Source organism: Balaenoptera physalus (assembly GCF_965194825.1).
Source record: "Balaenoptera physalus genome assembly, chromosome: 1".
Taxonomy (NCBI): Eukaryota; Metazoa; Chordata; class Mammalia; order Artiodactyla; family Balaenopteridae; genus Balaenoptera; species Balaenoptera physalus.
Window position 1 is genome coordinate 65,479,563 of NC_138882.1, and position 16,230 is coordinate 65,495,792.

General features: G+C 40.9%; 1 protein-coding gene across 5 annotated transcripts in view; it reads left to right on the plus strand.

The window, feature by feature from the left end:
• ILDR2 (immunoglobulin like domain containing receptor 2) overlaps positions 1 to 16,230 on the plus strand; it is a 58,214-nt gene that overhangs the window by 3,993 nt on the left and 37,991 nt on the right. For all 5 annotated transcript variants that reach the window (XM_082438100.1, XM_082438102.1, XM_082438103.1 and 2 more), the window contains exons 2-3: positions 11,812 to 12,144; positions 13,010 to 13,129. In XM_082438100.1, coding sequence (XP_082294226.1) covers positions 11,812 to 12,144; positions 13,010 to 13,129 — 453 coding nt within the window. The remainder of the gene's footprint in view (positions 1 to 11,811; positions 12,145 to 13,009; positions 13,130 to 16,230) is intronic.

Sequence of the window (16,230 nt, forward strand, 5' to 3'; positions counted from 1 at the left end):
GGACTAGGAGAGGGGGGTTGTTTCAGTATCCCCATTACTCTTTAGATTTTAGACTCATGATTCTGCTGAATGTCTAGTTTATACAGATTTGGGTATTAGTTCTAGTAGTCCTAGTGCAACACTATGCTAGTACCATGCTGTGGTCTTAGTTCAAGTACCTAGTGCTTAGTACAGTGTTAGTAGTATTAGTACCAGGACTTGGTTAGTGGAAAGAACCCTGACCTTGGATTTGAGGATTGGATTCCAGTCCCATCTTCTTCACAAATTAACTGTATATCCATGGCATCTGGGTCTTATGATCAGTTTTTTTCTTTTTGGCATGTAATTTTATTTTATTTTTTCATTGAGATATAATTGACATGTAACATTATATTAGTTTCAGGTGTACAACATGAGTCCATGTTTGTATATATTATGAAGTGATCACAACAATAAGTCTAGTTAACATCCATCACCATATATAGTTACACATTTTTTTCTTGTGATAACTTTCAACATTTATTCTGTTAGCCACTTTCAAATATTCAACACAGTATTATTAACTATAGTCATCATGCTGTGCATTATATCCTCAGGACTTATTTATTTTATAACTGGAAGCTTGTACCCTTTGACCCCCTTCACCCACCCACCACCTCTGGCAACCACCAATCTGTTCTCTGTATCTATGAGCTCGGTTTTTTGGTTTTGTTTTTAAAGTTTACATGTATAAGTGAGATCATACAGTATTTGTCTTTCTGACTTATTTCACTTAACATAATGACCTCAAGGTCCATCCATGTTGTCGCAAATGGCAAGCTTTTATTCTTTTTTATGGCTGAATAATATTCCATTGTGTGTACATGTATATAAATATAAATTATATATATATATATAAATATATACACACACACACATATAAAAAAGATACATGGCATCTTCTTTATCCATTCTTGAAGCGACAGACACTTAGGTTGTTTCCATATCTTGGCTACTGTAAATAAAGCTGCAGCGGACATGGGGTTGCATATGTTATAATCTTTTGAATGAGGTCACGTCTTAGGTCACTTTCAGCTCTAAGATTCTATGGTTCTGAACTTTTCTCCATTTAATTTTGATGAGTTGGAAGTCAAACTTACAAAGCAATAGATCCTTAGTGAGGAGCCATGGAGGGAGCCCCATTTGTCTTCAGCCTTTCCCTGACCACTAATGATTAGAATGAAAAATGGCAGCTGGGAAGGGAGAGCTCTTGTTAGCATTTTCAGAGGAACAAGTGGAGTAGCACTGAGTGCTTGGTGGACAGGATAGGGTCCGCTCTGAACAATTAAATGTAGTCATACTGGGGACTGTTGAAGCAATGCACGTGCTTTGGGCCAGATGAGATGAATCCTACTCTAGCCAACATGGCCCTAGAATGTCCCTTCTAGTCTCAACTTTTTGTTCCAGGACACACTCACCTCTTCATCCCTTGCAACTATTTTAGCTCTTATATCAACTTACCGCCAATCAGGAATATAAAGAAAGGTATGATTGTTGCTCTTGCTTATTTAGATACTATAATGCTTTTCTGTGTGTTAAATGGCTTTCATGGACATTATCCCTTTTGATCCTTCTAAGTAAGTAAGGCTGATATTACCTACCTATACATAAAAGGGGAGTAAATGACTTGTCTAAGTCTATGGTATCTTATTGATTATAATAAGAAATAGCGTCACTGACTTACATATGACTTGGTTGTTTCAAATGCCTGAATCCAAGTGAAACATTATTTTCTGGTTAAGGTGGGTAAAACTGGAACTCCTGATTTAAGGGAACATACATGGTGTCTATTATGGGGCATTGGGTAGTGAGGCTCAGAGTTCATAGAACTCAGGGAAATATTACAGGGAGAAGTGATAAAGAATAGCATTTAGTATTTCTAATTAAATCCTAAGATCTACAGGAAAAGAGTGAATGCGGAGTGCTCTGGTGAGGCACAGGAGAGCAGTGGATGTGACCCTGTGACAGCAGAGACTGCTGGCATATCAGAGCCCCTCTGGGACTAGGGGCTGGTACTGTGCACCCAGGAGCTACACAGGATGTGACTGTGGCATATGTAGGCTTAAAATCTTGGTCTTCAAGACAGCTTTTGGCTTCCTGAAAATGAAAGAAGGCATTTTGGATAACTAGAGTTCTTTATGGGCCAAGAAACAAGGAAGAACTCAGAAGAACATGCTGCTTCCCTGTTCTCCTACAGCAGCTAGAGCCCTGCAGGAAGTGGTTCTCTAAAATAGTAGTAGAAACTTCACATTCAACTGGGATCCTGCATCGTCACTCCTCCTTTGCCCTTGGCTCATCAGGGGGCTGTTGGGGGAGAGGGATGAGGCTCAAACTGACCTGGATTTGAATACTAACTTAATAGTTTACCTTATTTTCTTTAGCTTTAAAGTGGGGAAGCTAACTTACCTTATAGGGTTGTTGTGATAATTAAAATGAAATTATGTACAACTCCTAGCACAATATTTGGCCAATAGTAAGCTCTCAATACTTATTATGAACCCAAAATAGGAGTATTAGTCAGCATTTTGATGCAGCAACAAGCAACCCCATAATCTCAACAGCTCACAACACCAAACATTTAGTCGCTCATGTTATATGAGAGCTGCAGTCAGTTGCAGGTCAACTGTAGGCAATTGGTGGACTTGGCTCAGTTCCAAATGTCTTCTTATTCCAAGGCCCAGGATGAAGGAGCAGCCACTATCTAGGCATGCTGTTCTCATGGTGGAGGACTCAAGGTGGGTAGGGGGAGGGCACAGAGCCAAACCACACAAATGCCTTTTAAGCTTCTGCTTGGACAAGTCTTATGGCACATGTACTCACATTCCATTGGCCAAAGCATGTCACATGGCCAAGCCTCTAGTCATTGGAGTAGTAAGTGTACTCTACCTACAGGGAAAATCTAAGAGTGAGGAGGGAAAACTAAAACAATCTAAAGTGAGGAGGGAAAACTAACTGGGAACAAATAATACAATCTATCAACTGAGTTAAATCATTCAACAAATGTGCTGAGTACCTACTACGTAGCAGACTTTTTAAAAGCCTGAAGGAGAGAGCTTGTTATTAATGGCAGAGACAGATGACTAAACAGGAACTTCTCGGGCAAGGTGGTGTGATTCTCTAGGGTAATATGACTGTAATAAGAGCAAGAAGAAGCTTCTACAGGAAGTGATAGCTGAGGAAGTCCGGAAAGATAAGTAGGAGTTACTAGAGAAAGAGTGGGACGGAGGGAAAGGAAATTTACAGAGGAAACAGCATGTGCAAAAGCCAACAATCAAAAGAGGATATGATGTTTTTCAAAAAGTACAAATATTTTAGTATGGCTGGAGAATTTAGTGGTGCAGGAGGAATGGAAGAGAGTGGCCCCGTCTGAAATGAGCCTTTGTACTTCTGAATGCCTAGAGGGAGTCTTTAAAAGGGTGAGAGTAAAGGAGTGCTGTGATCAGATGTGCATTTTAGAAATATCATTTGCATCTCAGTGTGAAGGGTAAATTAGACATAGGCAGACTTGCAGCAAAAACCAGCTAGAAGACTCTTGCAGAAAGAGAGGCAAGATATGAGATCCTGAAATCTTGTGGTGCAGTGGAGATGAGAGAAGTGGACAGAGTGACCAGACATGGAGGAAGTAGTCCATAGCCCTGGGTTGGTTGGATGTGGAGGCTGAAAGACAGGAGTATCAAAGATGCCTCCAGGTACCTGGCTTGGGTTTGCTGGGGATGCCATTTGTGGACATGAACTAATATAGGAGGAGAAACGTGTAAGGGAGGGAGAGACAGGTTCAGTTTTTTTCATTAGATTAGTTAGAGTATAGCCTAAGATGCTATAACAAAAAGACCCTAAAATATAGTAACTCATACAAAAGTCTTTTTTTTCTCTCTCCTGTAACAGTAGAGATCAGTGGGACTGAGTCTACCATTCCCAACATGTGGCTCCCAGGACTGCTCCAGTGATAGTTACTCTTCAGCAAGTAGAAGCAAGGAAAGCAGAGGGTCAGGGCAAGTAGTTTGTTTTTAGAGAGGTGACATGGAAATTACACACATCACTTCTCCTCACATACCTATGTCCTGAATCTAGTCCCATGGCCACAATTAGCTGCAAGGGAGGCTAGGAAATGTAGTATGTAGCTGGCTTGGCTGGCCAGATTAACACCTGGGAAGTTCTGTTACTAAAAGAAGGGGGCAGTTAGCATCTCCATCTATAGAATGATGAGTTTGGGGTGCTTGTATAACATCCAGATGGAGAATGAAGTTATATATTTGGGTCTGGAGCTTGGGTGAGAGATCTAAACTGGAAATACAGGTAACAAGTTGATAAAAGTGGAGAAGAGCTTTCATACAGGAGCTTTCTCTGTCCAAATGGCTGATCCATCCTAGAAGTCTGACCCACCTGAATGAATCAGGACAGCTTCCAAAGTACCTTGGCCCTGCAGGGTAGAGACTGACCTCTTTTAGTACTGCTTTAGTCGTATTGGAACAGCATGTGGGCCAGCTAGACATTACCCACGAGCTCATTTCAGATCTCTGGAAGACGAGGCAATCAGACAGAAAGGAGATGTGCTTCTTGCTTTCATCTGCGCAGTGGTGGCAGAGAATGGGAAAGCATGGCTCCATGGGACACACAGAACATATGCTTAATGAATGGCAAGCTCTGTGTGCACAAGCACTAGAGTTATTGGCAGCAATTAATAACTAGGCCATGAGCAATGCCCACCTGGGCGAGGGCAGCACCAGTGTTTACTTTAGCCCCATGGAAAGGGGGGACATACTGATGCCTTTTAGGACTCTTGGGGAGAAAACATGCAAGAATGCTGTCATATTTTTTATAATCTCAAAATAGTACATCTGGTCACCCTAACCCTAAAATGGATCAAGCCATTAGGTACTATGGTAACAAACAAGAGAAACTGATTCTGTCCAATTTAAGCAGGAAAGAAATTTATTGAAAGGAAATTGATTAACTTACAGGACTAATAGGCAAGCTGGAGAACTAGGCTTAGAAAATAGGGAAACAGCAACGAAATGTCTACTCTTCTTGGTAAAGGCTTTTTTATTTTATTATTTAACCCAACTATATCAAGAAGATGAATGGTTTCTACTTCTGGGGGAAAAAGGTTCAAGCTGTGTTTTGTCTTTTAAAATTGATCCTGTGGGTCACCATTTCCCAAAATGCTTTGCTTCCCATGCTGACATTGCTACTAAGGGATGGACACGCCATGGACCAAACCTAGTGGAGATGCTCGGACACTCATTATTCATCTCTTACACTTAGAAAACCTGCCCATTAATTGTTCCTAAAACAATGTCCTAGGAAATTGGGACAGTATGTTAGAAATGTGAGGACAAAAAGATGAATTTCTTAAAGATCTAACTTAAAGGCGGGAAAAGGAAGATGTGTATTGTCATACTGAATGAAGAAAAAACTTAGGAGTCTGAAAGCCAAGATATGCTGGTGAATGGGCAATTCTGAGGTCAAATCCCACTTCTGGGAGTTCAAGAGTTAAGGGATGGGTGAGCTTGATACAAAATTTCTAAAGATGCCTGTCTATGGTGATGATAATTTTCCATGATCTTTAGCAGCAATCTTTGTTTCTCTAAAATGGGGCTGTGCTTATAGATCTGCCTCTCAAAGATGCTGGCAGGAATAGCTTACAACTATTGTGGGGAAAAGGAACTTGCTTTGAAAAAAATGAAAGTACTAAAATAAGAACAGCATTTCTGTAGATACTGCTTTTGTTATCCTTGCAAGAACACAATTTGTCATGTATAGAATCCTTTTCTTTACATGAGAATTGGGGCAGGAACTTATTTTGCCACATGCAGTGAGGCATTGTGTGCACTTGGAGCTGATCCTCCCTGGCCTGGTGACTTGGTACCCCTGGTGACTAGCTGAGATGGGAGCTGACCGCTCTGAGCTGTCACTCATCACTCTACTTTTAGGCAGCTTTCCTAGTTATTGACCAGAATCCATTCTCTGCACTGAGGACCACCTGCTAAGTAAGGCCCTTCAGATTCACTTGTTCATTTGTTCATTCCACATAATAGAGCTTGCTGTATACTGAAGATACAGAATCAACCAATCCTGGTCCTTGCCCTCAGGGAACTTAGAGTTAGAAACCAAGTTTATATTGAATTTCTCAAGCTCGAGATTGGTCTTTTAAATCTATGTTCCCAGAATGTAACATTGTATTTTAAAACATGTTTTTGAATGAATTTGAATTAGACAGCCAAGGGCAGTTTTCCTGAGGATGAGGGGCACAATAAAAACAGAAGGAATGGTCTGGTGGTCTAAGAATGATGACTCCCTCCTCTGCAAATGTAGAAAACCACCTGTAATCTTCAATCTTCGATATGTCTTCTGGTGCTTCTTTCAGTCAGGAATCCTAATTTTTACAGATGTGTTCTATATAGTATGATATAGGACATACTTCACTTACTTCACTCTTTCCAGTTTTTCGGGATACTTGCTTTATTTTGTGGGATGAAACATGGATTCTTTCCATACGTCTGTAAATGTTCTTATAAGAGCTTAAAAACACAAGTCCCTTATGGTGTCACCCCTGCCTGCACTCAGAGTCCCAGCCTCCCCACTGTGCCAGCACGTGCTTGTTCATGTGTGTGCATGACACACACTCAGTGCTTCTCTCTGTCTGCCTCCCAGAAACTCCTCAGTTACATGCCCTGATGTTTCCCCAGGATGGGAGAATAACATATTTATAGTCAAAGAATGGAAAACATCTTAGTATGCCTGGAACGTGCATGGGCCCAAATCATGGAGAAGACCTTACATGCCATGTCAAGGCATTTGGGTTTTATCCTAAAAGGAATGGGAAATCATTGGAGGCCTTATAGCCTGACATGATTGGATCTGTCTTTTAAAAAAAAGAATATTCTAGATAGAAAAAATGTGGAGAGTACATTGGGCTGGAAGTAGGGAGACCACTGAAGAGGCTATTATGAAACCAAAAATGTAATGAGGACTTGTGTAAAGTGATAGTAAGAGCTTTGGGGCCAGTCAGCCTGGGTTCAAATCTGTCACTTGCTAACCCTGAGGTGTTTGGCAAGATACATACAGTTTCTGAGGATCAGTTTCTTCATCTGTAAATTGGGTGTAATGATAATACCTACTTTATAGGATTTTTGGAGAGAATTTATTAAGATACTCCATGAATGGCACTTAATACAATTTCTAACATACAGTAAGTGTTTCATAATCACTTCCTGGTAGAAGGAATAGAAACTTGATTTATTCGCACTAGGAGTGACCATGGGAATAGAGAAGGGTCAAATTTGAGAGAGATTTAGAATTAGTGGCCACTGAATACGGTTAGAGCCAAAGAGGAGATGATCAAAGCTATGAGTTCTATCTGGGATGATAGGACAGTGAGTATACTGGCAAAAGAGCTAGGGAGACAAGAAAGACTGGTTTATAAGCAAGAGTTGAGGTGGGAAAAGAGAAGATGATGAACGAAGTTTAGATATGTTTAATTTGAAGTCTCAGTTAAACGTGCAGATGAGGTTTCATGAAGTTGAGGGTCTGAGACATAACTTGTAGTTGGAACCACAGGAGAATAAGATTTCTTAGATCAAATGCACAGGTGAACATTACAAAGAGGCTGAAAACTTTTAATTTATTTACCTGGCATTCAAAGGTATTCTTATTAGCCTGTATAGACTCCAGCATAGGAAGTACTAGGTTTTTGGCATCTGACAGGTGGTAACATAGAAAAACAAAAAAAAAAATCTATAAGAGGTGGGACCCAAGTTCAGGACACTAACCTAGCCCCAGGGAAGATCTATTGGGAATTGGAGTCAGAGGGAGGGTATTCCCAGGCCAAATCTCAGTGTCCATGGGGAACTGTCAGTCTTGGTCCTCATCCAAATTAGCTACTATCTCTGAAGGGCCTGATCTGGGGTAGGAGTGGGTGTCCCATGAGAGGTATTTTTTGAAGTTGGGTGGATAGCAAGATTACAGTTTCAGATATGGATCAGTCATGTGTGAGGATATAGGAAACAAAACCTAATCCTCAGGAGAAGGGCTTATATCAGGGCCCAGGCAAGCAGACTGGAACTCAGGGCAAGGCTTTGGTACCCGTGGATTGCAAATCAGGTGGAAACACAGTCTCACATAAACACAGGCTGAGGGAAAGACATGTGGCTCAGTGGGTGTAGGAGCCCCTGCCCTCGCCCAGAACCCAGGGTTAGGGCCAGAAGAGCAATTCTAGACCTTACCCTCCAGTGGGAATGGGGTTCCTAATAGGTTTGGCCTGGGCAGGCTTGGGACCTGGGTGGCATTCATCCTACATTTTGATGCTTCTAGAGCTAATGCAGGGATTGGCATCTTCAGCTTTCTCTCTAACTCTTCACTTTTATGGTCCTCAAAGATCCAATAAACTGACATTTCCTCCAAACTCCTATATCTGTCCTCTCCAGCTATCCAGATCTATCCTTAGCTTAGATTCCCAAGGTTTCCATTATACCTGCATATGTATACATCTCTGTGTATGTGTACACACACTCAGGGTACCCTCTGTTTCCAGCTTCCAGGAGCAGCAACAACTACATTTATTGAGTGCTTACTGTATACCAGTGTTATCCTAAGTGGTTAGGATAAAATCTTATTTAACCCTCAAACAGCTCCATAAGATAGTTACTATTATTCTGGTTTTACCAGTAAGGAAACTGAAACTCCTAAGACTTGAGTAATTTGCCTTATGTCATGCAGCTAGGAAGTGGTAGGGCTTGGATTCTAAATTAGGACTCACTCTAAAATCCATGCCTTTAATTATCATGCTGTAAAAAGGCAGATGTTTCTGAAAATGTATTCTTTATTCTTTGGAACATGAACTTATGTGTGTGTCATAGAAGCTGTGAATTGACTAACCTCTATTAATAATTAAGGGAGTGCACAATTTTAAAAAATAATAATTAAGGGAGTTGAATGGCTTGGTCAAGTAGCTAATCCATTAACAGAGAACAGAGCTGAGGAGGAGGTTATTCTTAGTAATCATCTAATGAAGAAAACCCCATACTTGACTCTCTCAAAAAATCCAAAAACAACCCTCCCCCCCAACACTTTTGTGCTGCACCTGCCTCCTTTGCTGGTTTCATTTATCTTGGAATACCTAGGAAATGTGATTTCCCAAGCAGAGCCTGGATAGGTAGCAGAGAAGAAAGGTGGTTGGTCAACTACCAAGCATTGGGCTGGGAACAACGCCTGTGATTGGTTATCCAGTCTCAACCACTGCTAACTGAAGACACTTCAACTCTCTGTCCCATTTTGTTACCTGGAAAACTGGAGTGTGAATAAGGTTTTGAAGAAGAATTACAAGTTTAAAAATTAATGCAATAGAATTTAAGGAGAAACTATTAAAAAAAAAAGCCTTTTCCTCATCCAGGTGTTTGAGTTGGAAAGAATGGAATCAGCCACACCAACATTTGGGGGTGGTGAAGGGAAGCAGTGGAGCCTGGGAACTAGGGTTCTTTTCTGAGCTGGGGTTCTTTTCTAGGAATTATTTGCCCCTCAGTGGGGCTGATCTACATAATTTGGCTGTAATCAAACCTATTAGTGGTGGATGTTCATCGAGATTCAGGAGCCTCAGAATGGGAGGCGAGGCAAAAGGCAGGAAAGGTGAGGTAGGATTTGCATTTGAGATCTCCCCTCTACTGGTCATGGTCAAGGTTCTCTGTTATAGAGCTCACTCTCTGCAGGCGCCCAGAGAGAGAGAGAAGGTTTGTTAACAACTCTGTTGAGTAAGGAATATGAGGCTCATTTTACAGGTGAGTATTGCTTAAGAGGCTTCATTAAGGTCTCGCCATTAGTACATGGCCAGATGAGATTCAAAGCCCTATCTTTTGATGCCAATGCTCTCTTACTATACTATGCTGTTTATGAGTCATTTAACCAGTTTTCTCTGCAAAGTCCTAGAAATTCCCATGTTAATAGTCATTCATTTGCTCACCCATTCCTTCATTTATTCCATAGTAGCTATCGAGCACTTAGGTTCGAAACACTAAATCTCAAATACTCTGTTGCATTCTCTTCCCAATTCCATAGAATGCAGAAACCTTTTCTTCCTAATAGGAATTAGACCCTAGTTTTCACAGTGCTTTCATGGAAGAGAGGCACTGGTCCGGAAATCAGAAGTAGGTACAAATATGGTATCTTGCCCTTGTTAAGAGAGCTTCTATAAAGACAGGTTCATGAATAAGTGCATGTTTGAGCTGTGAGAGTGAGTTTGCTTTGTGGGATGTCATTGGGACCATGGGCAATAATGAAGAACAGTAGGCTTCCCCTGGAAACTAGCCCTTTCTTATATGTCTCAAGTCCACCTGCAATCCTAGGGTGAAACTCTTTGCCTCAAGCTACCTGAAGCTGGTTGGGCAGGCGCCTGGATTCAACTCTGAACCTCTCTATCATGTCTTTCTATTCATATTCCTTTTTTCTGCCTCTCATCATGATTCTACTTCTGCTTCTAACCTCAGATCAAGCTAGAAACTCTTTAACTCTCCCATTCACCTGAAGAAGTTATGTTCTCTTTGCCTGGAATTTCTAGATCTTACCATTGAGTTCATAGAAACCCTTTGCCTCTCAAACACTCCCCTGGGCTTTCATTCACTGAAATTTCCCTCTCTTTCTTGGACATCAAGCCTCAAACTGATCTTTTTAAACACTTAAACTTCTCATCTGCTTTCTAGTCTCCCCCCACCCTTTTTTGGATTACCCTTCAAAGCTTTTGAACTTAGTCCACTGTTTTTGATCCAAAATTCTCCATTCCTCTCAAAGCCTTCTTTTCCCCTTAATCTCGGTCTCGTTTGCTTGGTCACCAGCTGGAAGGGAAGTCATTCCTCCTGAAGTCATATGTCCTGGCTTCACTGTCCTCATTTATCAAATAGCTGTTGAGAATCTATGGGTTTCACCCTGGACAGCAAGATAAGACACAATTCCTTACCTGACCCGACAAGTCTGATGGAGGCATGAAAATAAGTACAAAATTATTACAAAATTATTATCGTAAATGTCTAGAGGAGAATGCTGGGGATACTGATGGCACAAAGGAGGAAGTGACAAATGGATTGACTGGTCACAGAAAGCTTGACAAGAAGCCTTTGAATTGGTTTTGAAAGATGGGAAAGAGCTTCTCAGGAAGAAAAGTGAGGAAAAAGCATTCCATAAACAAGAAACATCACATGCCAAGATCTAGAGGTGTGATATACCACGTCCCACTTGGAACCGTTAGTTTGGTATCATCGGAGGTTGGTGCTCAAATGGAGGTGCTGCAAGACATGAGGCTGAGGAGAAATAGATGATGGGGCACCTTAAATGCCTTGCCAAGAACTTTGGGTTTTATCCTGAAGGCCATGGAGGATGAGTGAAGGGTTTTAAGAAGGAGAGCCGTAACAGTCAGATTTAGAAAGATAACCTGAACTTACAGCAAGGAGAATGGACTGCATGTGGGCAACTGCCAGCAGGGAGACCAGACAAGAGATTATTGCAAAATTATAAGCAAGAAATGAGGAGAGCATACACACAAGCAATGGTAGTGGGGTTAAAGAAGGGGAAGGAAATATTAAAGATGTTAAGAGGTGAAGTTGACATGACTTTGTGACCAACTGGACATTGGGAGTGAAGGCAGGTTTCTGGACAAGGCAACCAGGTAGATATTGATGCTATTTATTGTGATGGAGAAAACAAGGGGAGGGACAGGTTAGGGAGGTAAGGTGGAAAGGCACACCTATGATATGTGAGGTGAGGTCCAGGATACCGATACCATTTGGACATCTTCATTCTATTTTGCAGCCATAGCTGGAGGCCTTCAGGTCACAGTGCCCGACAAGAAGAAGGTGGCCATGCTCTTCCAGCCCACTGTGCTTCGCTGCCACTTCTCCACGTCTTCGCATCAGCCTGCAGTCGTGCAGTGGAAATTCAAGTCCTACTGCCAGGATCGCATGGGGGAATCCTTGGGCATGTCCTCTCCCCGGGCCCAATCTCTCAGCAAAAGAAACCTGGAATGGGACCCCTACTTGGATTGTTTAGACAGTAGGAGGACTGTTCGAGTGGTAGCTTCCAAACAGGGCTCAACCGTGACCCTGGGAGATTTCTACAGGGGCAGAGAGATCACAATTGTTCATGGTAATAATGTCTCTGGTTTGAATCTAGGGAAGATTGGTTCCATCCTTCCCAGATACAAGAGGATGTCAGCCTTGCACCCTTTCAATCCCTCAAGACTTTGATTTTATGGGGGATGGGAGTATCAAGAAACCTAGCAAATTGCTTTAATGGGATGGCGTGGAGAGGAAGGATGGAGGGTTGTAATATCAAGAGAAGACAGAGATGAGCTTTGGAAATAGTCTTTCATGAGCCTGACCTCCAGTCTGAGGAATTTATTATCAGAACTGAATTGAAATGGGTTCTAGTGAAAGCTTTCTCAGTCAAATACCTCACACCTTGACACCAGCCTTTACTGCCCTTTCCTTAACTCAGAAAGCAGACTTCCCTAAGAAGTTCCTCTGCTGGGAGAAGGGATGTATGTGTACAAGTTGCAGAGCCAGGTAGATGCCATGGCCCAAGCCTCAGGTAGTTTTACATCAGTTCCACCCTTTTTCCTGCTCCCTAAAGCTTTGGGCAAGGAAAAGTTCCAAATTTTGAAGAACTCCTGTGAACCCAGCTCATTTCCAGGAGTCCAGGTTAATTCTGGAATTTAGTTGGCTTTCAAGGGCCTCTGCAGGCCTGGTTGAAAGCAGTCTTCTATTCCAGAAACCAGACTGGAACTAGACCAGTTTCTGGGGGTGCTCTAATTCTCTCCCCTTAGGGTTGCTAGCTTTTATTATTGTTTCGTTGTTTGTTTTAAATAAAGCAAACATCTCCTCAAACACCATCCGGGTAAAGAAATAGAACACTACAGACACCCAGAAGGGCTGCCCCCCCCCCTCCATTGTTTAGTGTTTTCCTTCAGAGGACAGAGTTTAGGACCGGGTCCTTCTCTCTGTGATAACAGATGCAGATCTTCAAATTGGAAAACTCATGTGGGGAGACAGCGGACTCTATTACTGTATCATCACCACCCCTGATGACCTGGAGGGCAAGAACGAGGACTCGGTGGAACTGCTGGTGTTGGGTAAGTGACAACCCTCAGTAACATTTTCATCTTAGACTGCTTGCACTGTTCCCTCTTCTCGCTTCTCCTCCCTGCGTGTATCAGCAGGTTGCACACACAGGCTTTACCTTTGGTGCACAGACAAACCAGTTTTAGAATATGTTCTTTATGAGCAGTAGTTGTTATTTATTATATTTTGTTTCTTGGTGTCTATGGCCCACTTTTTAGCATTTTCCTGAATGTTTCTTCTGCTTTCTTAGTTTTTTCCCCTCCTTTCCACTTGCACCTTTAACCCCAATTTCTCTCTCCTTTATTCTTTACATATGCTAATGATTGAGGAAAATGCCAGAGGCCTTTGAAGCAGGGTAGAGACAGCTGAGAGATAAGAATTCGCTGGTGTGCTAGGATCTCCTGAGACAAAGGAATCTTTTCCCATTCAATTATCTCCACATAAGACAATCCTAAGGAAAGATGGCTGTAAACTTTTAATAATAAAAGGTGCTCAGTGAAAAGAGCTATGGGGGAGACGTAATAGTGTTTAATTGGAAGGCAAATTTCTTGAAACCTAAAAGTGTCCAAGTTATTCGCAAAGCAAATATATTCTAATCCTTATTAATATTAATTTCTTCATAAATGAAAACTCATTACTTTTGGCTACTTTTCTCTTTTGTGGATTGGAGTAATATCAGCGGGAGATGACCTCCTTGTATGAAACTGAAAATTGAGCACATATTTCGTGCTCTATAAAGGTTGGCTGGACAAGAAAATTAGAGTAAAACATACAGAAATTAAGAAAAGAAACAACATTAACTGTAGGAGAAAAGGTAAATCCTTGAAGCCATTTTACATTTTTTTGTAGCTTCCAAGAAACCAGGTCTTAACAATTTGGGGGAATATTTAAGGTGCTTTCTTTTAGAGGCAAATGAGGTTGAAGGTTAATTTTTACCCTCTGTGGGAAACTCAGTGCCCCAGGAGAAAATGGGATTTGCTTAAGATTTTTAGTTTTACTCTATCATGACTTTGGCAAATCAACTGTACTGCTTGCCTTAATTTTATAGTTTACAAAATGGATTAAGGTAATAATTATTTATTAATGATTAACCCTTTAATTAATAATAATAAGCCCTTTTTACACAGTTAAATTAATTTCAAATACATGTTTCTTGAGTCCAGTATATGAAGCTTAACTGCTGTGATTTGTAAAAGAATGGGAAATAGGACATATATTCAAAAGGAAATAAAAATGTAAAAGGTTTATATTCACATTGTAAAAGACTACAGGGCAATCAGATTTGGGATCTGCTGTGACTCTGTAGGAAATAAAAAGACAAATTTCTGCCTAATGACACAACTCTAATGGCTAAGTTTGAAGGAACAAGTGGCTCATTGAGCCTGCAATTAGCTAATTGTGAACACAGTTATTTGGCCAGTGCAACCATTTGCAGCAAAGTAATTGCCTGTGCAGGAAAAGGAGGCCAGGTAAAAGCCACTTTAAATAATTTGGTCCCAGTTCTGCAAATGTGGGGAAATAAATAGAGTGAAAGCCTTGTCATCTGAGGATGTGCTGAAGTGTATGAAGGGCATTGCTCTGGATCGAAACATACAAAGCAACTTGGGCAAAGATGCTGTCCTCAGGACCACAAGGTGGGTGAAAGGAAGACTCAGATGAAAATGGTCAACAATGATGGAAGAAACGATAAGAACAGAAATCAGTGTTACCCTAAAAAGAACCATAAAGGGAAAGTGGGGATGCTGCAAATCAGCTCACCACAGTAGAAGCAGCGTATCTGTGAGATGAACAGATACATACTAGGGTTCTTGGTGAGGAGTAACATGTAATTCTGCTATATTCCACATTAATTAGAAATATTTTATTCTAAATAATTAGAAACGTTCAAAACATGGTAAATTTGCCATGTAAACTTTTTAGAGCAATGCTAGTTTTGTTAGTTAATTAAAGGGGTTACTTTGAAATCTATGAGAATTTTCTGGGTGCAGGAAGTACTGTATTTACTTCCAAGTGCAACATTCTGAGTCTTCTTGGTCTTGACGCCCCTTTATGGAATTTTTCAAAGTACTGTCACAGTTTAAAAAATGCTAATTATTTGGTGGTTATACCCTGCAGGCCCATTTGTTAGGTATTCTTTTTATGTGAGACTGGGAGAGCAACCTGATTTCTGAAGTCATCCTCAAGGAGATTAAGACCTCAGTGGGAAGATAACTGAGTCCACAGTTTGCTAATTACAACCTCCATAAGCCACTGAACTTAATATGAGGAATGGTAGGAGGAATTGGGAGGATTTGGTCTAGTGAAAGAGGACTTGGGAAAGGGAGCATGGGAAGTGTCTCCAGATATCTGAAGTGAAATTGTATAGAAGAGAGATTGGAAACCTACTCTGTCTGTGTGGTTAGGTGAAACTAGAACCAGGAGTGGAAGTTACAAAGGGAGCGAGTCCATCTCAGGATAAAGAAAGAACTGTTAACAATCAGAGAGACATCTAAAGATACAATCAGTGTTCTTAGGAGTAGTAATTTCTATATCCTTAAGAAGGTGCAAGATTTTTTATGAGTTATTATATCAGGCATTTACGTATAGGAAAAGGTGTTCAACTCAGTTATTTTTGAGTTTTATTTCAATTTTAAAATTCTTGGTTTAAAAAGTAGATGAATGTGAGTGATGTGACTACCTTGATAAATGAGAAAATGACCTCCCGGTAATTCAGTCCTCATGACAGAGATAAAAGGGTTACAGGTTGGTTACAAGAACATACAGGATGGTGCTCACTCACAAGGAAGCCAGCAGGAATAAACTGTGGTCTTCTGCAGTAGGTCAGGGTTAAAAGGACTAATTCCACAAGAATGAGAATAACCTATTGATGGAGGCTTGAAGGAGCTGAAACTTGAGCTCTTCTTCAAGGATGATCACGACATGCGGAGTAGAAAACTGGTTGGAATTTCAAATGACCAATTAGTAAGGAAAGATAGTTAAAGGGATAAATCAGAGGCAAAGTTAAGAAGAATTTTGTTTTCTCATTATACTCACAAAGGTAAAGATGAAAAAGTTGATGGAGCAAGATTATGAAGTGTCTTATATGTCAGACTAAGAAGTTTGCACGTCATCT